The 24,678-nt window shown below is 35.1% G+C and overlaps 1 protein-coding gene and 3 non-coding genes across 4 annotated transcripts; 2 read left to right on the forward strand and 2 right to left on the reverse strand.

Annotated features, from left to right (window-relative positions):
* Positions 1-460: 460 nt before the first annotated feature.
* Positions 461-11,378, reverse strand: LOC147485351 (putative lipid-binding protein AIR1). Its single transcript, XM_086573515.1, has 4 exons — positions 11,306-11,378; positions 9,454-9,734; positions 5,937-5,944; positions 461-515 (listed from the first exon to the last, which is right to left on the reverse strand). Exons 1-4 carry the CDS (start codon positions 11,376-11,378, stop codon positions 461-463), a joined length of 417 nt encoding a protein of 138 aa, XP_086429641.1.
* On the forward strand, positions 11,302-11,497 carry LOC147485352 (U2 spliceosomal RNA). The gene has a single exon (XR_015203454.1). It is a non-coding gene; the product is annotated as a U2 spliceosomal RNA (small nuclear RNA).
* Positions 11,498-13,200: 1,703 nt separating this feature from the next.
* LOC147485353 (U2 spliceosomal RNA) lies at positions 13,201-13,395 on the forward strand. Its single transcript, XR_015203462.1, has one exon. It is a non-coding gene; the product is annotated as a U2 spliceosomal RNA (small nuclear RNA).
* A 2,569-nt stretch (positions 13,396-15,964) lies between these two features.
* LOC147485354 (U5 spliceosomal RNA) lies at positions 15,965-16,081 on the reverse strand. Its single transcript, XR_015203442.1, has one exon. It is a non-coding gene; the product is annotated as a U5 spliceosomal RNA (small nuclear RNA).
* Positions 16,082-24,678: the final 8,597 nt, after the last annotated feature.

Here is a 24,678-nt window from a genome sequence, read left to right on the forward strand (position 1 = left end):
CAATTTCCTATTTCCTATTTTTATGCCATGATGATATACTTCTACAAATAAATTTAGTAAATTTCCATGTTGAAGTTGATAAATTTTAAGTCAATGTAAGTAGAGGTCAGCTAATACGTACTGTAGGTGCCCATATAGCCGTTACAAGTACTAATAGAAATTGGTGATAGAGCCTAGTTATAGTTTTGCATTTCCATTTTCGTTGGGGACTTGGGGGCGATATATACGAATTCAAATCTCCAATTTGGTGATTAAGTTCGAAACCTTCAAGAACATAGTTACAAATCGAAGTCTAAGAAAAGGTACAACCATTATTCCATTTATTTATGTAATAACACCTTTCATTGATTTAACAAATAATAATTGACATAATAAATCAAATTCAATTGAATACCAGTATAAGATTAAAAAAAAATACAAAAACAATTGGTAGACGAATCGAAGAGATGAATAAACAGGTTTAAGCACATTGAAATCCAGTTGGGGCTTTCTTTCCACAAGTGTTAAGAAGCAAGCTGAGTGAAAGTGGTGTTAGAGTAGTTGTATGAACACAAAGAACTAAAGTAGAGCGAAAAGAAAGATAGCAATGAAGAAACAAGGGACGATGAAGAATCGGAATACCAAGGCGGATTTAGGTCATCCTTAAGGAAAGATTTAAGCCCCTTCCAATGGTGCGAAAAGGCAACAAAGATGCCGTCTTCCTCACAGGATTCAATGGTTAACAAAGACTGACTTTGCACTAGAAACGGACTACCCTCTAGAACAACAATATAACTCTCTCTGGCGGCTGAAGAAGAAGAAGAAGAAAATGACTGGTTTGAGTTTTCTGTTTCTCTGAGTTGAGTTTCTGATCAAGTCTCCTCTCTCTATGGACTCACAGTCCTATTTATAGAGGTTAGGAGGAAGAGAGACCAACTCCTAATAGAACACTGAAACTTGCTGCTCAAGAAAAAGGCAAAACAAGTTTAGGCTATTGGTCAAACCACTACCCACAATAGTAAGCCCAAGCCCAGGCCCGAACCTTACCCGATGTGGTGGATAACCAATGTGGGACTATCTACTATGCACTAAAGTGGCGAGAACACCATTTGTTCATCTCCTCCACTTTGCACACACACACACTAGTATTTAGAAATACACAAGAGATTCCAACAATCCCCCACTATTTCAAAATACTAATAGTCCCCCACTATTTTGGAATAGGATATTACAAAAGAAATGGGTTAACGAAATGCCGAGAGAATCGAAAAACAATGCATAAGATCTTGGTGCTTTACGGGCTTGAACCACCATAGGGTAACATGTCTTATAATACGTGAAAGTGGTGGATTAAAAATCTTTGAACCAACATTCCCTTGTAGTAAAATAGAGGACATGCACCCACATTGCTCTTTCATTATATGCCCGTTCTCACGGTGTTGCGCTTTTTGGCCCTTGCGCTGCCTGTGTTATGTGAATGCTCTAGAGTATTTGCCTGAATACTCATAAGAACCGACCAGTTCTACATTCACGTAGGTGGATATCCATCAAGTGTACATAGCAGTTAAAATACATTATCTCATAAAAATAATGGACTATGGATTCCATTAAGAGTAAAATAACTCATCCTCTTTCTCATTGCTATTCAAGTTATACAAAGTATACAATAATGCTATCTAGTCATAGGGTGGGACGTCTCAAAAAAGACAATAGCATACCAGAGCTTAATTTTGCGAGGTGACTTGTTTTTCCCTTTGAACCTACTTCATGGGATCTCCAATCACATAGGTGGGGTTGCCGTCGATTAATAAGCCCTCTATCTAAGGCAAAAGTCCCATCCCCTCGACGATAAACCACTTGCCTCCAAAGAAGTGGTGCGGTTAGACATGTGGCCAAACTAAGTCCAACCTAACATAATCTCTAGCAAATGCTTGATTAAGTTATATCTCAACTTACATGTATTCTTTTCCCATTGCACATAAGATAACATGTCTTAGCTATTGCAATGAGACAAAAAAGCATATACACATCGAGAGGCTGTTTAGAGCCAATGGGAAGATTTGCCAAGAGGTTGCTAACCCAAACCGGCATCATCACATGCCTTTTCTAAGGCGATTAGCTTGGATGATATCCAAGACACTCAATTTCCACCAAAGGTAAACACATAAACATTCTTGGATCCAGTTTTATAACATATTACCCTTCTAACAATGATGGAAATCTACTAAATATCGATCCATAATCAATGGCTCTGCTATAGTACTTGGATAATCTGACAATATACATCAAAGTTCCTTATAAGGACACAATGGGTTATCAGCTCAGTATGCCATTAATGTAGGCAATGTCATGTCTCACATACATTATCCATCAAGTACAATTGGCTACCTATAACACCCCGTGTTTTTTTATACGTATTTTTCTATTTAATTAATTAATTTAATTGTTTATTTTAAAAATTCGTCGGATTGGACTCGGGATACGTGGGCTTGGTTTTGGGCCCAAGTCGGTGTTGGGCTTGGGTTTCGGACCCAAGTATATAAACACATTGTTCTAGATAATAGGGTTTTAAAAATAATAAAATATAAAAAATGGAGGCAGAGAAAGAAGCTGGTTTGCTGGAGAGGTGGAGCACGACGATTCAGGCTAGGAAAATTCGTCGAGCTGTTAGTTAAGGTGAGTAGCTATTTTGCTATTTCACCGGAATATAGAACCCGTTTTATTGTCCAATGTTTTCACTAAATTTTTACTGTTCATTACTCGGCGTCCTGTAGCATTGTTAAAACCTGTTGTATTGGACTTCGTGTCATTTGTATAATTTAACTTTGTTGAATTTCGTTTTTTTGTAATTAAACTGTGGAAGCTCTGTTCAAGCTTTGAACAGGCGCTAATGGCGTCGCCTAGCATGATGATTGTGTGAACTCATGTTGTTTGTTTTGATTTGGAGATTTGTGGGTTTGATAGAACTGTCGAAGCTTTGTATCCGGCAGTAATGGCATCGCCGGTACTGATGCGGTTTGAAACCTTGTCCTTGTGATTCTAAATTTCGTCGGATTGAATGGATTGTTTGGTTGTGTGTGTGGGGGGCTTTGTCGAGCCGAGGCGATTGGGAAGCTTTGAGGGAGGCTTTAATGGCGCCGAACGCCATTACTGTGATACTGAGGGTTGGGTTTTTGATGGGTGATTTTCGTTGTTTGAATCATTTGATATTGTTGTTGGTTGGGTTTGATGATGTTTGGTGGTAGTGGGGATGGTTGGGGGCTGTCGATTGGAGCTTGGAACAAGCTTTAATGGTGGCCGAAATTTGTGTCCAGATCTAGTTTTGGGGAAGGTTAGATTTAAGGAATTGAGGTTTATGCCTTAATTAATGTTAGAGGGTTTTTGTTTGTGAGTCCAACCGACTTGTCGAAATGGGAGTGGGTGGCCGGAAAATTTTGGTGGCGGTGGTGGTGGTAGCTAGGGAAAGAAGATGAAACGATTACCAAGCCGATTTGGGCTTTGGGCCTTGGGCCAAAACCTTTTGGTTTTGTTTGGGCCCGGATTCTATTTTAAGTTGTTGGGCCGAAATGTTTAAGTATTTTGTCTTGGGCCGATTTCTTTTAGTGGCTAGGCTGAAATTTCAATGGTGGTTGGGCCGAAATTTCAGTTTTTAGTTTTAGGGTCGGTTTCAGTTCAATTTTTGGACCGAACCACTTAACTGTTTTGGGCCAGTTTCTAATATTGATTGGGGCCAGTCCATTGGACTTAAAATAGATCTTTTTGGGTCTTTCAATGTTCAGACTTTCGGGTTCTAAGGTTTGGGCTTGGCCAGTTGGGTCCGAACCATGACTTTAGTCATGAGCCTATGAGCCATGCACATTGACCTTAGCCATGAACCATGGCTATGACCTCGAACCTGTTGAACATGGAAACGATAGTTTGACTTCGACCATGATGGTTGACTTTGACTTTGACCAGGGTTGACTTTGACCAGTTGACCCAATTTGACTTTTTAACTCAGATTATGATTTGGGCTATTAAGATAGGTCTAGGACTATTAGCATACTTGACCTTAGGCTAGGACCTTTATAAATATACTTGTGTACGTGTATTTACTGCTTTGTGATTTTTCAGTCTTTTGCGATACACAACGTTACGACACTTATACATTCATGAAATTAATAACGCGTACACAAAAATAATTGAATCAAGATATTCCTACGTTCTCTGAAATAATATATGCAATAAAGTACAATAATGCGTAAACAAAATTTACCGCACCCTTTTAGAACTCTCCACGCCTCAAGTTTTGGAATTGAGTTTTATGACTGATGATGTCATATGTAGGTGGGCATTTATTGAATGTGCCATAAATGGTCCGTTAGTGTTATATAAGGGTATTCATTGAATGTGCCATGAATGACCTGGGTATTCATTGAATGTGCCATGAATGACCGATTGTAGTTAGACCGCCCCAAAGGAACTAAGGTATTCGCCTTGGGTTAGTTGTATTCCTTGAGTGTGCAGGAATGTAGGATTGGGTATTCCTTGAATGTGGCAGAATGACCGGGGCATTCATTGAATGTGCCATGAATGACCCGATTAGTGATATGATAGGTGTTCCTTGAATGTGGCGGGAATGACCTAAGGTATTCATTGAATGTGCCATGAATGACCTGAGTTTTGTGCCCAAAAGAGGCCGTGAAATATGTGTATGAAAGCCCGAGAGATGGCTATGAGATTGTGGTATTCGATTGGGAGAGAGGCACACAGAAATGTGTGATTTGGCAAATGTGTGGAGTGCAAATCGTGGAGTAGGTACTAAAGGGTGGGTGTATAAGAAAAGTAATTGATTAATTAATAAGAGAAATTTCTTTGATTGTGCGAGTGTGTTTGGGTTTACTTTTGAATACCTATAGGATATCGACAAATGATAGAAGTTCTAACTTTCTTTTGCAGGAGGGTAGGACTTAATAATATTTTGTGCAGGGACGCGGTCCTACCCTTATACAGCAGTGGATATCGGTAAGTTTTAATTCAAAGGTTTAGATATTAAAATGATGTATTATAATGAGTTATATAATGGAAGTCTTGCTTGGGAAGAAATTATGCCAGTTAAAATGACGGAACTACCTGTCTTCCAAGCTGAGAATGTTTGAGTTATGGGATAAAATAAAGTGATTGTTTGGATAATTAAAGTATGATAATGTTATATGTAGTTAGTCTACTCATACCAGCAAATTCAATTTGCTGACCCATGTTTGCTTTGTTTTGGCAACGTGGGTGTGTTATTGGGAACATAGGTGGAAGGCAGTGGAATCGCGGCGTGTGATTGGGATTCTCGCCTGGAGCAGTCTGGGAGTTTAGTTTATTAGGTATGATCTTTTGGAAGGATGTAATAACGTAGGTTACATTTTCATATGACATGAAATACAATGTTGAAGACACTTATTCTTAAAGTTTGTTTATGTTTGTATTGGGATGGAAGAAAGTTTTTAATAAAGTGATAGTTGAGGAATTTGGAGTTTTTTTTTGTTGTTAAGTTGATCCTGTTGTGATGTGGGTTTTAGGTTTTGACATGTGTTGTATCACCCCGTCATAGCCTGGGTTTTTAGACAATTGAATATAGTGATGTTTGAGATATTTATATTTCAAATATTCATTATTTTAATTGTTTAGAAAATCGGGCTGTGACACTACGAATGATATTGACATATTTAGTATGAGAAAACACAAGGAGATTATTTTTCATAAGATGGATATTTGCCACAAAAGGTGTTAACACATGCTTACTATCATAATACCCATACTTTTCAATGAAAAATATTTCTACTAAGTGCTATAACAATATAATGAGACCAACATGAGTTTTAATTCCTATATTCACCAAATTCAATTCAGAGTGCCCAAAATTCCCTTTATACCATCCGGCCGGTCCGGTTTAAAGTATGCGTTGTGACCTTCAACCATATTCAAACGTCAACATCTTGACAACCTGAATATAGCAGTTATAGAAATGAGTTTAACAACATAATAAACTATCATTTTCAATGACGATTTATGATGTGTTTCAAAATAGGAATTTCTCTGTCTCATACACATTCTCAATGCTAGCACTCATGATATTAAATCATCTAAACAAAGAGATTAACACATATGTCTTGCTTTGCTCTAAAGAAAGTACACATTTTTATCAACAACTGTACTTTGACATCCATATGACACTAATATGTTGTTGAATTGCTCATGCCATTTATAGAAGCTTGAATCAACTCATACAAAGATTTAACTAAATTGTATACCTTGACTTCATCACCGGTACTACTTGGTATTGTAGTTCCAAGACAACTACTCAACTAGAGTCTTTAGAATTATGTAGAAGAAATTCTAGTTATATGAGCAAGGTTTCAAAATAGTATAAATCTTGTCTCTCGATTGAAACCCCTTGGCTATTATTATTAGCATTGTATTTTGCAATACAACTATCACGCTTTAGTTTTCTCTTGAAGATCCAATTCAACCTATAGATCCCCCAATAAATCAAGAGTCCAGGTTTAGAGGAGTTGTATCCTTCAAAAGGACACTTCTCATAGACAGACAACTTCCTTATAGGTTAATGAATCTTCCTCAAGAAACATATAAACATCATCACCGTGAATGGTGGAAACACTCATTGATAGTCTTCCAAATTTCTTGTGCAGAAATAATGGGATTATCTTATGTAGTTCATTATGAACATTCAACCACTCTATGCCAATTTCTCAGAAAGCACAACCTCAAATAAAATTAGCATATAAGACATTCAATAATAGTGTGGTATCTACAAAATTGTTATCACTCATGACAACTGAAAACAAACATCACTATTATGAGTTTCACCAATGAACATCTACTAGATAATTCTAGGTCTCAAAAAGACTTCTTTTAGATTCATTCACAATAGCCTTGGCAAGACACCCCCCACATTTTGAAGTATTTTTGGATAGGCCCAAGACCTTTCCATACTTTGTAGTTCAATGTCTTTCCAATTATCTTGTGATATGAACTATGGTAAAACAGTGTTATGCATATGGGTCACCACCCCCCACAGTTCAATAGTTACTCAATCTAATCAAACTTACATGCAAAACACATTATACCTCTAACAACAAAAAGAAAAAACAACAACAATAAAATGCACTCTTATGACAAGAATATACTTTACTCAAGTCTATGATTCTGGATCATATTAAACATAGTCATATTATGTTCATGTTATCTATATGAAAGGAAATCCACAAAAGATTCTAATGAATCTTAAAAAATAGAAGAATTAGATGAAAAGGGTTTTACCCGAGATAATATCATTATCATCATTCTTTTCATCATTCAACATTCCAACTGTCATAGGGAGACAATCCACGCACTTGTACATCACCTTGGCTATTTATCCATAGTCATAGGAGGATAATGTCTAATAAGACAATCTACAAGCGTTACATCTCCTTATCTAAAATAGTCACTGGAGGATATTGTCTAAGAAGACAAACCCTTACATCTCCTTGACTAAATTAGGTTTAAGAGGATATTGATTGTTTCCATATTGTTTCCTCTCGTAGACAACGATATTTATTACTTAATAATATATGACATGGTTAAACTTCATGTCAATGTTAAATAATGCATTCATGCCAAACATGGTAAATATCATATCATAGGTTCAGAAAAAGTAAACTTTAACTGTACCTCTCACAACAAAAAGTATACGATATTTAAGCAAATCTAGCCACTGAATATGCAAAATAATTGAGAACTCCACCTCCTCTTTTTACATGAGCTCAAGCAAGATAAAATACCTTATTAACAAGACCTCAAGTACTACCACAACATCTAATGGCTCAGCCCATTAATGTCTTCAACTAGAAAATTTTATCAATAAACTATCATCAAGTTCAAAACAATTCCACGATGATTAATATCCAAAACTAGCATGCTTTACAACTTTAACATATGCTATATTAGATATAAGCTACAAGTTACTTCATCTAACATGTATTTTCACAACAGTACAATTATAACCATCGTCTAACAACACGTTCACTCAATAAAGGTAAGTAATTATGCATTGAATACATTATAATTACTATCCAAGATTTGAGTGTGATTGATATTAAATATCTTAAGGTCTCTCTTAGACCATCTACATACATCTACATATGTACAAAGAAAAATAATATCAAACTACTTCTAATCAAACCAATTAATATCTTAGTGATAAACATGTATAATTTGTTGACTAGGTTATTAAATAAGTTTAAACTTAGGGATTTCCCTCCTAAGAAAAACTAGCATGCAACTCAAGGCAAGAATATCACCATATAATCAAACCAAAAGAATTGCAAAGAGTGAAAGAATACGATACCTAACCGATTGAAAAATCGGATTACCATATTTTCCTCCTTCTAGAAAAAACAGTTCAAAAGAACTGTAATTCTGAACCAGCTCATGAAGAATTGGGTATCAAGCCTTATACCACTGGAAAGCTCTTTGAATCAGCTATCCAACACAAAAAGCGGATTGCAAAACCGAGCTCTGAACTGAAAGTTATAACAGTTTCCGTAACGAGTGACGCAGCTGTCAAAAAGACGAACTTTGACGTTTTTCTTGATAGAAATCTCATATTTGACTCCCACAAACGTAGGAGAAAGGTCTACAACCATATAGGGTTTGATAAACCACAAAAGATCAATAAATATTCAATCTTTAATTGGTTTCCCTACCAAAAACGAAATTATTAAAAAATTTCTAAAGTCATAACCCAATAACACAAACAATAACTCAAAGTAAAAGACTTATCTTTTGATTGTCGATATTAAAACACTCTCCTTTGTTCTACTACAAAAATCTTTCCTTAAGATTGTTAGAATAGTTGTATGAACACAAAGAACTAAAGTAAAAACGTAAGGAACAAGCAATGAAGAAACAAGGACAAAGATGAATCGGGAACAACCAAGGCGCGCGGATTAAAGGTCGTCCTTAAGGAAAGATTTAAGCCCCTTCCAATGGTGCGAGAAAGGCAACAATGCGTTTCCTCACAGGATTCAATGGTTAAACCCTCTGGAAACGATAATATAACTCTCTCGGGCGGGGAAGAAGAAGAGAAGAAGAAAAGGACCTGGTTTGAGTTTTACGTTTTCTCGAGTTGAGTTTCGATCAAGTCTCCTCTCTCTATGGACTCACAAATCCTATTTATAGAGGTTAGGAGGAAGAGAGACCAACTCCTAATAGAACACTGAAACTTGCTGCTCAAGAAAAAGGCAAAACAAGTTTAGGCTATTGGTCAAACCACTACCCACAATAGTAAGCCCAAGCCCAGGCCCGAACCTTACCCGATGTGGTGGATAACCAATGTGGGACTATCTACTATGCACTAAAGTGGCGAGAACACCATTTGTTCATCTCCTCCACTTTGCACACACACACACTAGTATTTAGAAATACACAAGAGATTCCAACAAGTGGGACATTAAGATTGATGCCCAAGACATTGGCTCTGATGGCAGTGCAAAGGCACACTGCTGCTTCAAGGTCAACAAGGCCTTTGATAAGGGTGCAACAAGGGATATCAGGAGGACTACCCACTTGAACAGTAACAAGCCCACCAAGTAAATTAGCACAGACGCCTAGCTTTAAGGCATCTCTTGGGCATGTACCCTTGGTAGCAGGTGTGGGAGTGCTAGGAGTTGGGACATAAGGGTTTGGTGCTTGCTTAGGAGGGTGAGAGCAAGCAGTGACTACTGCAAAGAAGAGAATGTTTAGCGAAAGAAACAAAACAGCTGATGTAGAGTTCTTGAAAGCATTTTAATTGTTTGTTTTAAATGTTTGTGGTAGTACTGTAGTAATAGTTGTAGCGAGAATATAATTGAAGGGCGAGAAAGGTGGTGTGTGATGGAGGGAATGGATTCAGGAGTGTATTAATAGGCATTCAAAGAGGGGGAATTTTTGTAAAATTGGTAATTTAGATTAATCAGCAATGCGGCCATGTTCAGCTATGGTTCTGCTGGCAAATCAAAATGTTTGGATACGCAAATCGTTCGTGGATGCACGTTGAGTTTGATTTATATCTTCAATTATTGGCATTGCCATTACCAGTCAGTGATAATAATTGTACCCCTTTAGTTTTTTTTAGCATTAAGAGTCTAACTATCAGTCCATCTCATCTATCATTCTATCTGTTATCTACTTCTGTTGTTCTGTCTACTTATCATAATAAAACAGGTGTTGAAGATCTCGAAGAATTTGTAAACTTAAGTACATTTACCAGTGACTACTAATATGCCTTATATGCGTATGAATTTTCACTGATTGCATTTGTTCGGTAACTCGTGGTGAAAGTAGCACAGCCTTGGCCATAAGCCTGTGGTTTTAAATCAAGAAACTTATTGAACTTATTTTTAGATATATATTATAGCTATACTCTCTTTGCTCTATTTTTCAAGACTTCATAGAGTCTCTAACTTTTTGTAAACACTAATGCTAATTACGAAAAAAATGAAATTCCAAATCCTTAGATATCCTACCTACATTAATATCCATTCTCCCAGAATGCACATAGTGAGCCACTTCATCCAAAATTTTAAAATAGTCCCCACTTAAAAAATAATTAATTATGTAATTACCAAACTAACCTTAATATTGGTGTAATTTGTAATTTCTTAAAACACTTTTTGGTCTTTTCAAATATTTCGAGAAAAAAAAACAAAACTCACGCATGATTCTACTGTTCGCGTTAGTAATACAAACCTAAAATTGAAAACCCTTGGTCACTATAAAATGACCGAGAGCAAAAACCATCGTCAATCCCACCCCTCATGAAACCCTTTTCTCAAATTCGATCAATAACTTAGTCATGCCCAAATCAACTACTTTTGCAATACATTACACTATGACTTGTGTTTCTGCAACATAACTGTTCTCAACACCCAAGCCACCAATATACACCTATGATGTTCTCTCGGTTTCTCAACGTTGTCTCTCGAATACACCACCCCAACCTGAATTGCCCGAGTTCCCAACCTAAATATGCATCTCTTTGACTGTTTAAATCAAAGCATAATTATCTTGAGACTTCATTCTCTCTTTAAATGCGTATGCATTTACGATCCGTTCACATTCTTAACCTTGTGGATTACAACTTTTTCCAGGATTTATATTATGTTCGTTTATGTTAGAATATCATTCTTACGTCCAAGGGCGTGCTGTGACTTGTACACAAACTATGTGTTTACTCCCACATCGGCTACGTACAAAATATATTTGCAGAGCAATAGGATACAAAAGCAGACATTGAACAATAAACAATTCATACCTTTCTCGGCCTTTTGGCTAAGATCAAGTGTAGTATCTGTTCTTATCAGTTTAATATCTGATATGTGAGGCATTGCCTCACACGATATTAAATTAATTTTTGATTGGGGGAGGTTTGCCACAATAGCTTGCTATTGAGTCCTTCAAGAGTCGCCCATTCGTTGCACTACTGCTTGGGCCTGGCTCGCCCTACCAAATTAATGAAAATTATTAACATGCAAAAGCTGCTTGCTCATAATGAAAGAAAAGAACTATGGGTTTGAATAAATAAATAGGGCGAAGGCATACGAAATAGCCATGATTTACACGTCTTAATAATTTGCTTCCCTCCAACTAGCTTGAACAACAATTGCCCGAGTCAGAGTCGATCATTAGCTTAGTCATGCCCAAACCAACTGCTTTTGCAATACATTGCACTATGACTTGTGTTTCCGCAACATAACTGTTCTCAACACCCAAGCCACCAATATACACCTATGATGTTTCAGTTTCTCACTATTGTCTCTGAATACTCCACCCTAACCTGAATGTCCCGAGTTCCCCAAGGAGGAACCGTAGTATTGATATTTGTCATGTCATTTGACGGTGCAATCCAATAACATTTGACCATAATTGGTGCAGGTTTTAAGACTCCCCCCAAGACTCACAGTAGGACCGAGTCAACTATGGTTGACCGTGATCCTTATATCCAAACCACATGAAATGTCTTAAGTACCATTTAGAACATGAAATTACACAAATACCCCTTTACTCTCTCAAAACCAAAATAGAGTTAATGACACGTGTCAAGATCTCAAACACCTAAATGAATGGCTACAATTTAATCAAGTCAAAACAAAGAACACGTGCCACTATTTTACAAACTTAATCTAAGTTGATATTGAATTTTCACTGATTGCATTTGTTCGGTAACTCGTGGTGAAAGTAGCATAGCCTTGGCCATAAGCCTGTGGTTTTAAATCAAGAAACTTATTGAACTTATCTTTAGATATATATTATAGCTATACTCTCTTGGCTCTATTTTTCAAGACTTCATAGAGTCTCTAACTTTTTGTAAACACTAATGCTAATTACGAAAAAAATGAAATTCCAAATCCTTAGATATCCTACCTACATTAATATCCATTCTCCCAGAATGCTCATAGTGAGCCACTTCAGCCAAAATTTTAAAATAGTCCCCACTTAAAAAATAATTAATTATGTAATCACCAAACTAACCTTAATATTGGTGTAATTTGTAATTTCTTAAAACACTTTTTGGTCTTTTCAAATATTTCGAGAAAAAAAAACAAAACTCACGCATGATTCTACTGTTCGCGTTAGTAATACAAACCTAAAAATTGAAAACCCTTGGTCAGACTATAAAAATGACCAGAGCAAAAAAACCATCGTCAATCCCACCCCTCATGAAACCCTTTTCTCAAATTCGATCAATAACTTAGTCATGCCCAAATCAACTACTTTTGCAATACATTACACTATGACTTGTGTTTCTGCAACATAACTGTTCTCAACACCCAAGCCACCAATATACACCTATGATGTTCTCAGTTTCTCTTTTGTTGTCTCAATACACCACCCCCAACCTGAATTGCCGAAGTTCCCAACCTAAATATGCATCTCTTGACTGTTTAAATCAAAGCATAATTATCTTGAGACTTCATTCTCTCTTTAAATGCGTATTGCATTTACGATCCGTTCACATTCTTAACCTTGTGGATTACAACTTTTTCCAGGATTTATATTATGTTCGTTTATGTTAGAATATCATTCTTACGTCCAAGGGCGTGCTGTGACTTGTACACAAACTATGTGTTTACTCCCACATCAGCTACGTACAAAATATATTTGCAGAGCAATAGGATACAAAAGCAGACATTGAACAATAAACAATTCATACCTTTCTCGGCCTTTTGGCTAAGATCAAGTGTAGTATCTGTTCTTATCAGTTTAATATCTGATATGTGAGGCATTGCCTCACACGATATTAAATTAATTTTGATTGGGGAGGTTTGCCACAATAGCTTGCTATTGAGTCCTTCAAGAGTAAGCCCATTCGTTGCACTACTTGCTTGGGCTGGCTCAACTACCAAATTAATGAAAATTATTAACATGCAAAAGCTGCTTGCTCATAATGAAAGAAAAGAACTATGGGTTTGAATAAATAAATAGATTTATACGCAATAGCCATGATTTATAAAAAGCGTCTAACCTATTGGATTAAAGGAAAAAGAAAAATACGCAATTCTAGTAAGAAAGGTTGGTCTACTGCTCCCTCCATTGAGACACGTCTTAATAATTTGCTTCCCTCCAACTAGCTTGAACAACAATTGCCCGAGTCAGAGTCGATCATTAGCTTAGTCATGCCCAAACCAACTGCTTTTGCAATACATTGCACTATGACTTGTGTTTCCGCAACATAACTGTTCTCAACACCAAGCCACCAATATAGACCTATGATGTTTCAGTTTCTCACTATTGTCTCTGAATACTCCACCCTAACCTGAATGTCCCGAGTTCCCCAAGGAGGAACCGTAGTATTGATATTTGTCATGTCATTTGATGATGCAATCCAATAATATTTGACCATAATTGGTGCAGGTTTTAAGACTCCCCCCAAGACTCACAGTAGGACCGAGTCAACTATGGTTGACCGTGATCCTTATATCCAAACCACATGAAATGTCTTAAGTACCATTTAGAACATGAAATTACACAAATACCCCTTTACTCTCTCAAAATCAAAATAGAGTTAATGACACGTGTCAAGATCTCAAACACCTAAATGAATGGCTACAATTTAATCAAGTCAAAACACAGAACACGTGCCACTATTTTACAAACTTAATCTAAGTTGATATTGAAAAAGCACAAAAAAGTTTTATTAGTATTACCTCTCCTCCTCCTCCTCCTCCTCCCCTCGTATCTACAAAAATTAGTAACATCCCGCCCCCCTCCCCTATTCTCAAGAACTAATTTTTAAGAGTTTGCAACATCACTACCGCCTCTAATTAGGTTTGGGGTAAAAACTAAGTTTTGTAGGTACTGCTAGAAAAAACCAATCTTCAAATTAAAGCATAATAACCTTCCTAAGTTGGATCAAATCCCATAAAAACTAAATAGAATATTAATGGTGATTGGTTAGTTCATTGTTGATTAAGTTATTGATACACATTGAAAATGGAAAATGAAATTGAATTGGGAAATCAAAATAAGAAGTTTCAAAGATGAATTTTTTTGGCAAGATAGAGATGAAGATGAGTTAGTTGTAGGATTGATCTCGAATGGCGCAAAAGAGATACCAATAGACATTTTGATTTTATTTTATTAGATCGTAGCTGTTGATTTAAGTGTTTGATATCTTGACACGGGTCATTAACTCCCTTTTGGTTTTGAGAGAGTCAAGGGGCATTTGTGTAATTTCATGCTCCAAAGGGTACTTAGGACATTTCATGTGATTTGGATGGAAGGATCACAGTCAACCCTAGTTGATTCGGTCATGCTGCGAGTTTTAAGGGGGCGACCTAAAAAGCAAAGAACTGGGGTTGGAAGTCATTTTGGTTGGGGGTGTGGTTCTTAAAAACTGTAATGGGTGCTCTTCTAGGCTTGTGTAGAACAGACAAATCGTTAGTATCGTAGTACTTTTGGTTAACCCAGTGAGAGCTCTCTTGAGTCTTGATTGCCTTCCTCATCCCCGAATGCAATTAAATAAATTAGATCAATAGAGCCAATATAGCATATTAAATTGCAAGCTCAAACATGCAACTATGCAATGCAAGACATCAGCTCCAGTAGGCAGCTGTGAATCAGGTGAATATGTAAGACAATTCACATCAAAGCAATGCTCTTGGTATTCCAAAATGTAGCTTTCTGATCGTCACTCACACACAAGCAGTTGCCAAACGCATAGTACAAAATATCCCGATATATCGCGATATTTGGAGATATCTATCCAGATTTCAGAAAAAGATATATAAATATCATGATATATTAAGAGATATATACAACTGCAAATATCGGTGATATTTTGATGATATTTGCGATATTTGTGATATTTGGAGATATTTTACAATATTTTGAGATATTTAGCGATATTTTGTACATATAACAATTTTATTTAATATTTACCATTATATTTTAAATAAATATAAATAATGTATCATGATATATCAAGAAATATCCACAATATTTGTCGATATTTTGGATATATCCACGATATTTGCATGTGAAACAATATCAAATATCCCCAAAGAGAGATATATCCACTATACATATCCAGAAATTGAGTATCAATAAATACCTATATCATGATATTTTGTACTATGGCCAAACGTATGCCCACCTTGATGTCAACCATGTCCAGGGATCCAGGCCATATTATTAAGGCTACCGTTCGCATTAGCCACCACAATTACATTGGGAACCCATGAAAGTCCAAGGCCTTTCCTAGCATAATTATTATCACGGCCCATCTTGAATATTTCAACGCTTAGGAGGGAGGCAACAACTCCACTCCAGGTCCCCCCAGTGTGTCAAACAACAAAAGATCTTCGGGTCAAGAGTCAAGACATCACTAGAGATAATAGTTGTGCCTCAAAACCCACCCAACGAAAATAACCAGGAACACTTGCAAAACATTTTTCATTTTGTATTGTTAGGGCCTTTTTCAGACTGAAAAACCCTCCAAAAATTGGCGTATGCTACCATGTGCAGCGAGCACACGGTATTCTTTAGTAAAAGGCGAAAGAATAGTTCGCTCTGTGCTCACTGCGTAACTGCGTGGTTTTGAAGAAAAAGAGTAGCTTACTATATACTAACACTGAACTTTGTGCTTTGTTACTTCAGCAATGTGGGACTATCACTATACTAGGGAATTTAAAAGTTAGCCATGCTTTCATTGTTCATTCACTCCACAAAAAAACATCCAAAGTGGGAAAAGTACTAGTGCCACTTTACAAACCCTAAAGACAGGGAACTGTGTCAATTATTAGGAGAGATTCCTGAAAATCTAATTCTAATTCTTAGCTAAAAACAATTGTCCCACTTGGTTCTTTAGGAGGACCTCATAGGTTAAGAATGATACTCATGGAAAGGTAGTACGGTTGATATGAGCTGTTTCATATAGCTTTCACCTGATTTGAAGAATTTTCCTTTTCCTCCAATCTTCCTTTCAGCAATTTTAAGGTAATGATTTTATTTTAACAAACCTTCACCAATCATCTGCCATTCATAAGAAAACCACAAGTAACCTAATTGAAGACTATCAAGTATGAACTGGCTATCATGTTTAGTTGCGAGTTGTATTTGTTAAAGTACATGCGTAACCAATTAGCTATTCAAATTTTGACTATTTTTAATAAGCTTTAGAGCACCGACGCAGTGTCCTATTATAAATAGAAGTATAGAACTACCATGCGTTGGCATGCACTTTGCAATTTGCATTTTGCCTTGTACACATAAGAAAAGGTTTCGCTTTGTTGCACTTGATCAGAAACCAGGGGAACTGATTGGTTTAGTGTTGCATATATAATCAAGGGAATGAGGTCCCGTCATAATATTCACTTGGTTCTGCTGGCTTTGGCTTTGGTTGTGTTTTGTTTTGACTTCAGTTGGTGCATCGAAATAGAGAAACAAGCTCTTCATGACCTCAAGCAATCTTTCACAGATCCTTCAAACAGACTCTCCTCTTGGGTGGGCGAAGATTGCTGCATCTGGGTTGGAGTGGAGTGCGACAACAACACAGGGCAAGTCATCAAACTCGACCTTCGAAATCCAAACAATGAATATTCTTCACTTCACGAGAGTACTTGGTTAGTTGCCAGTGAGGTAAATCCTTCACTAATGAAGCTGAAGCATTTGGAATACTTGGACTTGAGTATTAACAATTTTTCAGCAAGTGAAATTCCCCTATTCATTGGCGAATTCAAATTGTTGATATATCTTTATCTCTCTTCTGCGGGGTTCGCAGGAGCTGTTCCTCACTCTCTTGGAAATCTGTCCTTTTTCTATTATTCTTCCTAGGTTGTTTTCCCCTTTCTGACTTGGTTTATTTAATATTTGATAGTGTAAATTGTTGTATAGTGATTCCTATTATTGATTTCACAGCAAGCTCTGACTTCAGTTTTTGTCGAGACATAGAAAGGAGCTGACTCACTGGAATATTGGTTATGCTCGAATGGTTTTCTAGCAGCTACAATTCATGGTGATAAATGACAGCAGGTAATTGGAACTGTAAAAAACATTGGTTAGCGAATATATCCTGTTTATGTTAAAGTATTGCTCATCACTACTTCAATGTTCAATAGTAGAATTTTGTTTTCCTCAATGATATGCATTTGTTTCCTATTAATGCCTAAAGTGTGTTAGTCATCTTGCTTAGAATGTCATTTTAAGAAGTGTCTACTTTACTCTTTGTTCCTGTGTGTGTACATTACTTTTAGTTGGTTTATATCATATCCTATTTATTAATATAGATGGGTCAAAGAGTAATTTCAGCTAGCCATATCAAAACTTTGTTTTGATGGATTGTACAAGTCTTAGGAAGTATAGTTGTATGGACTGACAATCTTAACCATCTGATAAGATATCCAGGGTTTTAGGATCATCTTTTGGTTTCTCCAAAAAAGTCAAAATAAGTATTAGATAAGCTTTTAAGTTGTTTAAGTTAAAGACCAATACAAAAATGATATCTAGCAAAGGGCAAGGGAGTAGTAGTGAAAAACGAGTTTCAATGAGTAGAAGGAAGTTCATTCTTATATCCTCAGCTTCATATTGGTTATCAGTTTATCACAGATCACACTCTCTGAGTCAACTGCAAAGCACTTAGTTTCACTCGGATTGTTCAAGCTTGCATTGGAGTCGGATCGCATTGTAGGTGAGTCACTTCGAAGTTATTTTGCTCCTTGCATGACTATATATATTTGAAATGGTTATGGGGTTAAAGGCGGACTCCCACCTCGTTTTTTTTATTTTTATTTTAATAGGTAATTTGATGTGTCGATGTTATGTTTTCATATCATTGTCAAGGGGTAACATTCGTAGGTACAACATTCAAAGTTAACATAAGAGTTTAGACAACTGGTATGATGTTCATCATTTTTTCTTAAATCAAGGAAGTTCATTCTTATATCCTCAGCTTCATATTGGTTATCACAGATCACGCTCACTCAAACCAAAGCAAAGCACTCGGTTTCACTTTCATTGTTCAAGCTTGCATTGGAGTCGGGATGTGAGGTGAGTCAGCTCGAGTTATTTTGCTCCTTGCATGACTATATATATTTGAAATGGTTATGGGGTTAAGGCAGACCCCCACCTGTGTTTTATTTTTATTTTAATAGGTACTGATGTGTTGATGTTACGTTTCAGTCAAAAGGGTAACATTATGTGGGTACAACATTCAAAGTTAACATAAGAGTTTAGACAACTGGTATGGTGTTCATCATTTTTTTTTAAATCTCTACTTTTTATTGTTATTTGTCTTCAATGAGAACAACTCATCCAAGCTTCTAAATCCTTCTGCACGGTTTTAGAAGGAAACCTAATGGAGGGTGTTTCACCTCTTTTACCAGTCATGGGACGTACACTTTCATCTTATGTTGATTTAAACATATAACCTATTAATGTAGCAAGTGAACTTAGCTCTCCTAAACTTTGAATTTTTTTTTGAAGAGTTTAAAAAGTCCCATGCCATCTTCATCCAAGTGAAACATTTGTCTCATTCATATTATAAATCAATGCTATATAGTTGATATTTCTTTCATTTTAAAGAATACTTTTAACAAGTGTGCATGGATCGTGAGACTATGCAAGTCTAGAGGTTTTGGTTTCATTGAGTACGCATCTCATGAGAATGCACAGAGTGCTATACAGACCATGTACCAACAGGAACATCATAGCAGAAAGATAAGGGTAAATTTTGCAACAGATCGGTCAGGAGGACTACACAATTGCAACGGAGACTATGGTGGTGGTGGTGGAAGTTGTGGTAGCAGTGGAGGTGGTGTCTATAGTAGTAGAAGCAATTTTGATGGAAGTGCTATTGCTGGTGGCCGGTTATGGTGGAGGCGGTGGAGAGTATGGTCTCACTAATGGAGGTGGCAGTGATAACTTTTTAGTGGTGGTGCAAATATTGGCGTGCTATGGTAGTAGCTTGTTTTGGAGGACACGGTTAGAATCATCCTTTAGATGATGAGCTTGGGACTTTTGTTTGTTTTATTTCAGTGGCGGGGATGATATATCTCTTTCTTTATAAGATTTGAATGTTGCACCAAGTAGAGTGAACATAAGTGTGTTTGAGGATATTAGGTGGTCGCCATCCTTTCGATATGATCTTTCTTTGGTAATGCTCACTCATGTTTTGATTTTTATGTCGGTTTTAATGTGAGAATGTTTTGGTTAATTGGTTATATGTCATGCATTACCAGATTTGATATATGAATATGTCAATTCATAGTTAGGGTTGGTGCACGTTGGCTAGCCTTCAAAGGTGCTAATAAATCATGGAAGTTGATGTGTTTGATTTGCTACCGAAAACTATATTGATCAAATTTCAGTAAAAAAAAGTTACACACCTATATGAATATGTTCACTCTTTTTCCATTCTAAGTGAATTAACCTTATTATTACGTGTTAGTATAGCAATGCTTCAATCAATTGTGTGTTGTAATCTCAAAACCCAATTCCTAGATATCGAAACCTTGGAATGTAACTTATATTATATATATGGCCAAAATAGGCAAGCATAATAATTTGGTATATCGAATGTACAAATTACAATGCACATGACAATTGTGAACTTTTCTTGTTGAAATAGCATGCAGGCCGGTTTGCCATATGTGCGACCAATGTTTATTTTTTATGTCTTATATTATATTTCAGAAAATGATATTTCACTTATAGTTTTCTTCTATATGTATGTGTGGATTCAAAACTGTTGTTTTTAATGACAACACATTTCTATTACATTGATTTTAAAGTGCAATCTGCCCTATTTTCTCTTATTGATTCAAGTAGATAAATAACTAAATTTTATAATACCTTCATGGCTTCACATGCTAGGAAAGTTGGCGAGGTTACCCATTGATTTTGCTCTTTGTGGCTTAAATAGTAGTTTCCAACAAATAGTAATAACATATATGTTAAGGTTAGAACAACATATATCAAAAAATATATTTAAGTTGAAAATGCAGAGGTGAAACATATTACACCAAAATCATGTTGAATATAATAGATATGGTTGGATATTTTTGCATCTTAATTCAGATTAATGGCCTAATTAGCTTAACCATAGAGATTTTTTTGGGCATATGCTTAACCATAGAGATGATTGCATCGTCCTAATTGCCTTTTATTTGACAACTATTTTATACATATTTTTTTTTTCCCATCTGCATTGGCGTAGTACGGGAAAACTTAGGATATTTTTTACCAACTTAAGCTAATACATAAAAGTGAACCCATTTTCTGAGGTTGAAGTCAGCAAATTAGGTGTATAAATATCTTATGTAACACGTTGAATGAACTGTGACACATCACTTGAGAGGATGTAAATGGAGATGAACCCTTTATTAATAGTTCTATTGTTCTTACTTATCTAATCTTAACGCCTACTTTATCTAATACATAAAAGTATTCCCCATATAGCTATATCTATCAGAAACTCATTGACCCAACCACATAAAAAGTTGAAATACAAATTAACAAGATTTAAATTAACAGGCATATCCGTACAAACTATTGCAAAAAAAAAAAAAAAAAGGCCCACAAATAACAGACCCAACATAAGGACCTAAAGCAACAGACCTTAAATTAACTGACCTGGCCATAGGCCAGGCTGCATAGCTAGTATATTATAGTTATAATCTCATCAATCTATTTTTTGGAGCACTCACAAAGATTTCAGTTTTTCCTAAACTCTATTACTAATTATGAAAAAATAGGATATAAATAAAGAAACAATCTCATCTAGAGTTTCACATAGTCTCCAACTTTTCCTAAACAATATACCTAATTACGAAAAAAAAAAAAAAATTGCGAAAAACAATATTTTCAACCAAAAACAATTTTCTTAGAGCCCTTACCGCCTTACACCACAAAGAATAGTTTCCACACTAATCTCAGGTGAAGTTTAACATAACAAAGTTTCTTTCTAGAAAATGATAATGAAACTATGAAAGAACATGGGAAAAAATGAACTGAGTTGCTTGAACATTTACTTTATGTATTTGTTAACCACACATGTGACTGGGAAAAAAAAAAAAAAACTAATCATAAAATAAGTAATAGTGTACACCCAAAACAAATAAAATTGTATTGTATGCACTATATATATAGGCCTAACAAATAAAGTTGGATCAATTTGAGGTGTCATCCACTGTGGGATTTAGATATTTAGCATAGTTAAGGATTTCAAAAACCACATGCCACAATAATTACGACATATTCTAATTAAATTTATGAATTTTATAATTTCCAATTTTAGCGAAATAACAAGATTCAGTTAAAACAGACGTTGACTTAAATAAATTATATAACTATTGATTTAGTTAAAGTGGACGTTGGGCTTAAATAAATTATATATCAAACCAAACCAAAACAAATTACATGTGGAAAATTAAATTATACAAAAAATAACATCACAAAATATATAATAGCAAATGGAAAAAAGAAAACCCACCCAATAATAACAAATATTTTTAAAATATATATAATACTGCATGAAACTAACGTCAAAGAACAATTAACGAGAAACAGAAAACTAGATGCAAATGCATCGAAACTAACCTCAAATAATATTTAACGGAAAATCGGAAATTGGATGCACATGTAAGCATTAAACTAATCTTAAAAATTAATTAATGGACAATCGGAATATTAATATAACTGCATTAAACTAACCTCAAAGAATAATTAATGGGAAATCAAAACTTGAATGCAAATACATCGAACTAACACCGCAAAAAATAATTGTTGGGAAATCGGAAACTGGATGCAAATGTATTGAACTAACCCTTAGAGATTAAATTAATAGGAAATCGGAAACTCGATTCAACTGTATTGAACTAACCTAAAAGAAAATAACTATAAATTGAAAACAGAATGCAAATGCGTAAAACTAATCTTTAAAAATAATTAACGGGAAATCGGAAACCGGATGCAACTACACTGAACTAATTTCAAAAAATAAATTGGATGCAAATGCATTAAATTAGCCTCGAGAAATAATTAATGGAAAATAAAAAACTGGATGCAAATTCATTGAACTAACCTCAAACAATAACTAACGAGAAATCAGAAACTAGATGCAAATGCAATCTCATCGAATAATAAACGAGAAATCGGAAACTGGATGCAAATGTATTGAACTAATCTCAAAAAATGATTAACGGGAAATCGGAAACTGGATGCAAATGCATTGAACTGAGCTCGAAGAATAATTAGCAGGAAATTAGAAATTGGATGCAAATGCATTAAACTAACTGCAAATAATAATTAACAAGAAATCGGAGACTAGATGCAACTGCATTGAACTAACTTCAAAAAATAAATAACAGAAAATCAGAAACTGAATGCAAATGCATTGAACTAACCTCAAAATATAGTTGTGTTATATGTTGTGGGAATGTCTCGATAAGTATAGTTTTGCATTTAAAACGGTGTTTATCTTATCTTTTTCGTATAATTGAGAACACCTTGCTATTCAAGTAGCTTCAATATGAATTTCGTCTTATTAGACAATCTCACAAAACTTCAATCAAACTTCTATTATTAAACAACAAATAAAGTTGAAGCGTTTTATCAATGGTGAGTTATTTTTTTTAGTAAAGAGTACGTGGGGTTTTCATGTTATAAGAAATTTGGATGAGTAAGCAATATAATATTTGTATATAATAGTTATGCATATATTTTTCAGAATAATTAATATGACAGAACCTGTTCGTAGATAATCTTTGAAGATCCCACATAGTGAGTCAGGTATATAACTTAAAGAATAATTAAAGAAAAATCAAGAACTGGATAATCTTTGATGATCCCATATAGTAAATCAAGCATAATTTATTTTTATGTCATGTTTGCAAAGACATTACAGATGGATAAGTAGAAAGTTGGTATTATACATCACATTGGATAATTAAAAGGAAATCGAAAACTGGATTCAAATACATTGAACTGAGCTCAAAGAGTAATAAACGGGAAATCGGAATCTTTATGCAAATGCAATAAACTAAACTCAAAAAATAATTAACTAGAAATCAGAAATTGGATGCAACTGCATTAAACTAACGTCAGAGAATAACTAATGGGAAATTAGAAATTGGATGCAAATCCTTGAAAAATATTTAACGAGAAATCGGAAACGGTATGCAAAAATGCTACAAACAAACCTCAAATAATAATTAACGGTGAATCAGAAACTAGATGCAAATGCATTTAACTAACCTCAAAATATAATTAATAGGAAATCAAAAACCAAATGCAACTGCATTGAACTAACCTCATAGAATAATTGACGGGAAATCAGAAACTAGATGCAAATGCATTGAAATAGCCTCAAAGAATAGTTAACGGGAAATCCATCAAACTAACCTCAAAACATAAATAATCAGAAATCATAAACTAGATGCAGATGTATTGAACTAACCTAAAAAATTAATGAGAAATCGGAAACTGGATGCAAATGCAATGAACTAATCTAAAGACTAATTAACGAATATAAAACATAAAAAAATAGATGCAAATGCATTAAACTGATCTCAATGAATAATTAACGGGAAATCATAAATTTGATGCAACTGCATTGAACAAACCTCAAAAAATAATTAATGGGAAATCGAAAACTTGCTGCAAATGCATTAAACTAACCTCAAAAAACAATTAACGGAAAATCGGAAATTGGATGCAACTGTATTGAACTAACCTCAACGAATAATTAACGGAAAATCGAAACTGGATGCAACTGCATTAAACGAAAATCATATATTAACTAGCAGGGCGGGAAATCAGAAATTGGATGCAATATCCTTGATGAATATTTAACGGGAAATCAGAAACAGGATGGAAATGCATTGAAATAACCTCAAAGAATAGTTAACTGGAAATCGGAACCCGGATGTAACTATATTGAACTACCCTCAAAGCATAAATAACCGAAAATTGGAACCTAAATGCGAACTAACTTTGAAAAATAATTAACGAGAAATTAGAAACTGGATGCAGATGTATTAAACTAACCTCAAAGAGTAATTAACGGAAAATTGGAACCTTAATGCAAATGCAATTAACTAATCTCAAAGAGTAATTAACGAAACATTGAAAATTAGATGGAATTGCACTGAATTAATCTTAATGAATAGCTAACAGAAAATCGTAAACTTG

The sequence above is a fragment of the Coptis chinensis genome, chromosome 7, assembly GCF_015680905.1.
Source record: "Coptis chinensis isolate HL-2020 chromosome 7, ASM1568090v1, whole genome shotgun sequence".
Lineage (NCBI taxonomy): Eukaryota > Viridiplantae > Streptophyta > Magnoliopsida > Ranunculales > Ranunculaceae > Coptis > Coptis chinensis.

What these genes read in the sequence shown, in the direction of transcription:
- LOC147485351 (XM_086573515.1), bottom strand. Translation starts at nt 11,378, where the DNA reads ATGCCTCACATATCAGATATTAAACTGATAAGAACAGATACTACACTT. An exon ending in TAGCCAAAAGGCCGAGAAAG is followed by an intron (nt 9,735 to 11,305) that starts GTATGAATTGTT and finishes TCTTCTTTGCAG; the next exon opens with TAGTCACTGCTTGCTCTCAC.